At 50.4% G+C, this 7752-nt stretch overlaps 1 protein-coding gene across 1 annotated transcript; it reads right to left on the reverse strand.

The window, feature by feature from the left end:
• Positions 1-704: 704 nt before the first annotated feature.
• LOC310686922 (acrosin-like) lies at positions 705-7047 on the reverse strand. The gene is made up of 5 exons (XM_083461461.1): positions 6909-7047; positions 6119-6319; positions 4157-4431; positions 3222-3367; positions 705-1511 (listed from the first exon to the last, which is right to left on the reverse strand). Exons 1-5 carry the CDS (start codon positions 7016-7018, stop codon positions 969-971), a joined length of 1275 nt encoding a protein of 424 aa, XP_083317587.1. The 5' UTR covers positions 7019-7047; the 3' UTR covers positions 705-968.
• Between the last annotated feature and the right edge of the window lie 705 nt (positions 7048-7752).

The raw sequence follows: 7752 nt of genomic DNA on the forward strand, positions 1-7752 counted from the left end.
GCACCAGACTCATTTCTTATCTCACATACCCTACCTGCCTATTGCTCTAGGATCCAAGCTCAGAACATAACAATATCTTTATTTATTGCATTTCTATCCCACTCCCGCCCACCCCCATGTTGCTCATGGTGGCAGACATGATTCTCCCTTTCCACCCTTAACCCACAAAGCAGCCTTTTGAAGTAGGCTTAAGCTGAGGGGCAGTGACTGGCTCAAGGGCATTCAGGCCACCACCTGACTTCCTTTGGCGATGCGTTACGGTCGGGCTTTAAAGCTCTGTGTCCAAGCAGGGTTTTGGGGGGTGTTGGTCCTGGTTCTCCCTCATTTTATTGCTGAATTGGTGGAAACAATTGCCTCCAATTCAGTGGTAAAATGCAGATTTTGCCCAGGGAAGAGCTGGGGCAGAAACAAAACTGTTTGGACCTGGAGCTTTCATGCATGCACCTGTGGCTGGAAAATGAGGTTTGGCTGCAACTCCAGGGAGCACCATGGCTTCAGGAACCCCTTTCACCTGGTGCAGGTAGGCCTGCCTTAGCCAATAGAGCCTTGCAGCTTCCAGGGAACAGCCTGGATCTACAGCTGAAATATCAGAAGCAGATCACAGCAAGTGACACAAATAATTCACCTTACAGCCTCCCAAGCATGATTCAGGAGAGCTGTTGCTTTGGGTTGCGAAAAGCAGCACACCAACACTCACCTGTTGATCCATTCATTCGTGGTTTTATTCATTTTGAGAACTTTGATATTTTGATTTTATTAAAAAGTGTCACCAACAAGTTGTAGTTGCAGCATTAAGTCCCCATTTGGATGCAACTTCATATTCAAGCCAGGACCAGCAAAGGACGGGTCGTGGGCTCTGAGATCCGGCAGGGGCAGGCCACCCACCATGCCCATGGGCACCCCTGGCATTGCCACCCAAGCCTAGCAGTCCTTACCAGCCATCGACTGCTACTCTTCCAGCGGCTGAGCTAGGGACCATTTCCATTGTACGAAACTTGGCTCCTGGGTGGCTCAATCCATGGTGGGGGTGTGTGAATCATGACCCACGGCCTGTAAATCTGTGCGTGCAAAGCTGGGGCCCTTGTCCTCAGACGCCACCTTACTGGCCGCCTATACCGTGTACGGCGGGAGTTGGGTCTGTTCGTATACCAGAGCGCAGGACCACGCTGAGGGCGGGTCTTGAGGGGTGGCCAAGGCCTGTTCGTGTACCAGGCTGTTGGAGGGGGCCTGGGATATAGCAAATTCCCATTTTGACCCGGTTGGGGCTGTGGCCTTGGAGGTGGGTGTGGCGGTGGCGTAGCTTGGGGCTCTGCCATTAGCGGTGTGTGGCTGGGTAGGGAAAAGTCCTCCTTGGTCGTCTTCCTGATCCAGTCGAGGTAGAACTGTGTGGAGGTGTAGACCCCCGGCTTCTTTTCCTGACCGCAGAAGGACGGTCCCCAGCTGGTGATTCCAACCAACCAGTAGCGTTCGGACCTCTGCTCCCGGCACATGAGGGGGCCACCGCTGTCGCCCTGCAAGCGGGAGAGAAAAGGCTCCTGTGAGGAGGAGCGTGCTGACAGCCAGATGGTTCAGAAGTGTAGCTTTGTAAGAGGAAAGGTTTGTGAAGATGTCATATGAAAACTCTGGCTGTGGTGTTGGACCTGTAACAGCACTTTCGCTTGTGCAAATAATCTGTTGCTGTTGGCAGGATGAAGCAATGTGTAAGGACTGGCGCTTTGGAAGGTGTTGGGTGTTGGGAGCTGCAAAATCAAAGAGCTGGAAGCATCACAGATTTGCATCCTGCACCCTGGACCATCCATTGAGCTGATGGTTGGCCTAGGTGAACTTCCAAGGAAGCTCATCTAATCTCAGGGAAGGCTGTAGCTCAGAAACAGAGCCCCTGCTCTGCATATTGAGGGTCATAGAATCACAGAGATGGAAGGGTCCCTGAGAATCATTTAGTCCAGGGGTCAGCAACCTTTTTCAGCCAAGGGCTGGTCCACCGTCCCTCAGACCATGTGGTGGGCCAGACTATATTAAAATAAAAATGAACGAATTCCTATGACCCACAAATAACCCAGAGATGCATTTTAAATAAAGCACACATTCTACTCATGTAGAAACATACTGATTGCCGGACCGTCCGTGGGCTGAATTGAGAAGGCGATTGGGCCGCATCCAGCCCCTGGGCCTTAGGTTGCCTACCCCTTCTCTAGTCCAACTCTTTGGAGCTGTCCCATATGGGGATTGAACGAGCAACCTTAGATTTCTCAGCACCACATCGAACCAACCAGGAAAAAGAAGGGCTTTCTGTGTCTGCCAAAAACCAAACCGAGGTCAGCTGTTTGGAGTGCAGCTATGCTCACCACTAAAACACCACCGTCAGTCTCTTGCAGTATCTCCAGAAATGTGGCCACGGTTGGTGACACCCTTCCACTGTGGGATTTTTCTCTTTTGGCAAATATCTTGTCGGGATCTCCGCTCGGCCAAGCTGATAAAGCTCATTTTCCTCCCGACGAATAATTAACGACCTGAGCCTTTGAGGAGGCCTCAGGCACATTTGCATCCAGCAGAGATTCCAGCAGCATACGGAAGTGATGAGATTTATGGCTACATACTGTGCTTTATTACTAAGCTACTCAGAGAGCAAAGAAAAATACAGCCTCTCTCTGTGAGTGCAGAGAGCAACTCAAACAAAGGAACAGGAAACCACTAAAGTCACATCCCGTCTCCCATCTCCCGTGAGACTTCCAACAGCCTGGACTGTCTCTGGAATGTAAGCAGAGTCCTGTGTCTCTAAGCAGCTGCACAGTGGCAAACAGAAACTAACATATCTAACGTAAAATTGAGCTGACCTTTTTGGTGGTTTGCGCATTAAAGGACTCATATCCACCAGTGAGGCAATGGCCCCTACTTGGGTTGTGACGCCTTCTGAGTCCAGATGCTAAGGGTGGCGACCTCTTGAGCAGAGCTTGGAGGGATGTGAGGGCAAAGGGGTTATGCCAAGTTTTCCTCTGGTGAATCTCGCCCTGCATTTTCTGCTCTGGCCAGTTGCAGCATTCCAAGGATTTGTCCTTGGAGTGGCCTTCTCCTTCTCTCACAGCTACTGCCTGTGATGCTGGAGGCTGAATTGCAGGGAAGTTTTGCATGTTCAGAGCAAGGGCTCTGCTGTTCCAGGAGCACTGGAAGGTTTCGCTCCCAAGCCAAACCCGTAGCCTTGATTTTGTCAGAGCTTCACCCACCTTGCATGTAGCTACACCTCCTTCCAAGCGTCCAGCGCAGATGTTCTCCTCGAGGATCAGCTTGGACCACCAGACCGGGCTGCTGCAAGTCGCCGTGGGGATGATGTCAACAGAACCTTCCAGCATGATATCGGGCTTTTCCCCCGCTGAGAGCAGAAAGGGAAAGTAGGGGAAGGGGGAGTCTCAGTTCAGATTTCACTCCCCACCCAACTTGCACTCCCAGGACTAATGGAGAGATCCATTATTGCATTAGCAGCAATATCACCCCCCCTAAAACATAGTTGATGGACTGGGGGTAAGATCAGAGATCAGAGGTGATCCAGGTGAGTTCCTGGTTTCTAGGGGCCCTTAGAGACCCCCAAACTCCCTGTTTCCTCCTGAAACCACATCCCTCCCTCCCTATCTCTCCATCTGTCCTAGTATTGCATACACTGAGCGACAGCAGCGTTAGACAGGAGTTTCCACCAGCCCTACCCAGAGACTGAAACTCAATCTTCTGCATGCAAAGCCATCATTACTGAGCTGAGTTCTGGGGGCAAGCATCTATGTCTGGAGAAGGCGATCTGCCCAGAAGCCGTGAAGTGGAATGGCTCTCAAAACCAACCATCTCCATCCTTCTCTGCCCTGTGAAACACACACACACCTGCCTCACCCCTAAGACTCAGGGCTTCTGATGTACACAACCCAAGTGTAACTACCAACTTAGAATCCTAGAGTGGGAAGGGACCCTAAGGGTCATCCAGCCCAACCCCTTGCAACGCAGGAATCGAAATTCTAGACTGCAATTGCGGCCACTATAATTTACACCCTGACTACCATTGCTATTATGTTTCTTTGGCGAAACTGATCGTCAGGGAAGGTGTGGTCTGCAAATTTACTTTAGGCACACAGCCAGGCCACTCCTTCTGGGGGCCTGGTTTCCCTGCAGATCTCACTTTTCGGGTCCATGGTTCCAAAACCGCTGACATAGCAGTGCTTGAGCAAGGAAACCACCACGCTTTCGTCTGGCAAGCAGGCTGGCTGAATATAGTTCGTGCAGTTGACAGGCTCATTCAGCTCCACCAAAGAAATGTCGTTGTGTATTTTGTTGCCAGAATCACGCCTGTAGAGCTTGTGGTTCACCAGCCTCTTGATCGAGCGCCTCTGGGCATCGGGGCCGGGGCTGGAGATGCGGTTGGCACCAATTGACAGTCTTATCCATGGTATGTCCCTGGAACAAAGAATAAGCACAGAGTGGGGGACTGTGCTCCTGAACAAAATGAAGGTCAGCCGAAGTTGAGTGGATGTTGTAGTACAGGGAGCACAGCTGGGTCTGAGGAGAGAGGGGAGCAGCCAGGCCTCACCGCCCTTTGCCTCATTCCCCTCCCCCAATTTGGTTCTGACCTGCACATCTCCCTTCTCGCATAATGCCACCAGGTGGATCTGGAAAACCAGATGCGAACAACTTACTCATCGGTGGTCCCTGATCAAACTGGGGTGACGTTATGAGTGGAGCGATGAAGAGTTGCTTTGATCCATGACTTTGCTGAAGGGGTGGAGTGAAATCTTTGGAAACTACATTTGGGGTGTTGGTTTTGGTTCCTACCATGTTTCTAATCTTCTCCGCGTCATTTTTTAAAAAAGTCCTCATAAAAATTCATCATTGTTTTACTGTAAATTTCTCTTAATGTACACATTTTTGCAGAGCAATTTGCCCCCAAACCAATTGCTTATGTACACTCTTTTCATGAAATATTGCATTTTACAGGACACTTTACCCCAACACATGCATTCTTACAAACATTTCTATTCATTAATTCTGTTTAAAACCTCTAGTAAATATGCCAATTACTCTCCTTTTTTTAAGTGTAATAAATTCGACTTTTCATCTACCTCTGCTGTTTTCGTTAAACTCTGGAGTGGCAAATTCTGGAGCAAAAGTTTCTCAAAAGAACTCCAGAAAGGCCTGTCCAGTTTGCAGATTTGTGGGCCTGAAACTGAAAACTTCAGTAACACTTCATAGTTGAAAGAACCTATAGGATGAGTCCCGGAAACATGAATCAAAGAGTAGGGGGCCAGCTTAGTCCCATTGTCCTTTCAAGTTTTGCAGGAGAACCGCTGGACCAGGCATGTCCAACTTCAAGTCGGTTGTGATCTACTATCCACTATCAAAAACTGGCAGTGATTTACCAAGTTTTCCCTCTCTGCGCAGCGCCCCTTCAACAAAGCAGGAGGAGAAATGGAAGGGGCTCTGTTTCTCCTGCCGCTTCGCTGAAGGGGCGTTGAGCCTCTAAAACAAGGTGCGTCCTATGGTCCGGTGCGTCCTATAGAGTGAAAAATACGGTGTGTTTTTACATTACTTTACATGGATCAGAGGAGATAGTAGAAGCACACAGGGCTTTTCTCTCTCCCCGCTTCCAAAGCAGCCCTTTCTCCCCCACCCCCAAAGCGCAGAGCGGGTGGTGGGGAAGGGAGGCAAGCTGACTTTGGAGGAAGAAGGCTCGGCTGGAGAAGGAGGAGCTCAGGCTTGCATGAGAATGGTGGCAGCAGCAACAGCTTTGTTCGAAGCTGCTTTGTTTCAGCCCACGATCGACGAAGCTGCTATCAAACCCGCCTCTATCAACAGCTGCTGCTTTGTTTCAGCCCACGATCGACCAAGATCAGTCAATTGCGATTGACCTGTTGGACATGCCTGCAATAGACTATCTGGACCTTGAGTTCTGATCCAGCAGGGCTTTTCCTGGGCTTCTGATTCCATTGTCCTAAGAGGATGACTCTGAGTTTTGACGCCCTGCGATGCTGACAGCAGCCACCCATCTGAAGGCAGAAGGTGAGACTCTGCTCCCATGAGATGCCCCCGACCTGGGTGCCACGTTTGCAGACCCCATGACAACACTCCTTGAGAACCCTTTGCTTACTTTGGTTTCTGAAAGCAGTGGGCTGCACTGAGGACCCATCGAGGGCTGATCAGGGAGCCTCCACAGAAACTGACGTATCCTTTCCGTGTAATGACTTGGAAGCTGACCATCCAGGGCCACGTTCCGGGGAGAACGTTGCTGCCGCCCACAATCCGGAGGAGGGTATGGGTGCCCGCCATGGGACGCCTTCCGCAGACTCCGCTGGAAAGCAAGACACAGATTGCCATCTAAAGAGGATCAGAGACATTGCATATATACCACCTCCCCCCACTTTGCCCCTCCTCTCAGCCATCTTGGGAAGAGAGGGATGAAACTGGAGGTGTCCAGCTGCGCTTCTGGATGCCTCCCAAATGCCCATCACTCCCAGGGAGGAGGGAACTTTTTTGAGGCCAGAGGCCACATTGTCTTCTGAGGGCCCCATCTCAGTGGTGGGTGGGACCAGAGGCAAAAATGGACTGTTCAGCAAATCCAAATTAGTAAGCTATTTTCTACCTCTCTCTCCCTCCATCCCTATGTCCTCCTTCTAGAAAAGAAATATTTCCTTTTGTCTGTCCCCCATTCCACTTCCTTGTGTCACCCAGATGGATTCTAGTATTCTGAGAGAGGGAGGAACATGCCCTCTGAGAACAGACTCTGTCTTTACATCCTAGTTTTGACCCACCACAATGAAGGGGAGTGAGAGCAGCCATGGGTCAGCCATGGTCCTCTTCAAGACCACATCCAGAAGGAGTTGGTGGATGGGATTCCCCCTCCTGCCTCCTCACCATGTCTGGCCTCTCCCCCCACTTACTCGCAGGTGGTTTCCTCGGCATGAGTGGGGCAGAAAGTAGTGAGTGCCAGAACAGGGAGGAGCCACCACTCCATCCTTCTGCCGGCTCCAGGTGTTGCTGCTTCCTCCATGTTTCCCTGGAATCCGTGACATCACAAAACGGAAGATCTGTCAGATCAGCAGGTGGAGAGTTTGACATCATCACAAGTTCTCTTCTCTTCTCTTCTCTTCTCTTCTCTTCTCTTCTCTTGAACAACCCTTCCGTTTGAGAAAAATGTTTATGTGCCCAGAAGCATGGAAAGAGTAAGGCTTGCACCCATCTTTCTGCCCCATGGAGTGGGCATCCTGTCATGCTTATCCCTGCAGGCACTGGCCAACTGCAACATCCATTCTTTGCAGCACAGGGTACCCTTCCTTGTGCCTATGTGAGTGCCAGAGTGCCAAGGCAAGGCACCCATTATAGTCCTAGAAAGAGAAGCACTGGCACTGTGCTCTAAAGCCTATGTTCTAGAGACAAGTTGTGTGTGCAAAGGGCTCCTTTCTGTTCCATGTGCCCCTTTCGCCCTGCATTCCCCATGCACACTCAAATTGTGTACAACAGCGGACCCTCTTGGACCCCCGTTTTCCAAGGACAGTCCTGGATTTACAGGATCTGACACAGGTTTTGATTTGATCCCGGAATGTCCCACTTTTCCTTAGGATGTCGCTTTTTTCATCAGAGAAAGGTAAGGAGTTATGGGGGACACACACCCCGGGCCAAAGAGATAAGTAACTATACAATTTTAGAAGACATAGCTGTGATTTGTCTGTTGAAAATAGCATCCAGGCACAATTTCCGAAAATTGGGACATCCTGGGATCCAAAC

The sequence above is a fragment of the Podarcis liolepis genome (genome assembly GCF_965112155.1).
Source record: "Podarcis liolepis genome assembly, chromosome: 10".
Lineage (NCBI taxonomy): Eukaryota > Metazoa > Chordata > Lepidosauria > Squamata > Lacertidae > Podarcis > Podarcis liolepis.

Bases quoted from the DNA above. Each gene is read 5' to 3' on its own strand.
- LOC310686922 (XM_083461461.1), bottom strand. From the start codon at position 7,018: ATGGAGGAAGCAGCAACACCTGGAGCCGGCAGAAGGATGGAGTGGTGG. The intron at 6,320-6,908 runs GTAAGTGGGGGG...CTTGCTTTCCAG, and splicing joins GCCGAGGAAACCACCTGCGA to CGGAGTCTGCGGAAGGCGTC. The intron at 3,368-4,156 runs GTGAGATCTGCA...TTCTGCTCTCAG, and splicing joins TGGAACCATGGACCCGAAAA to CGGGGGAAAAGCCCGATATC.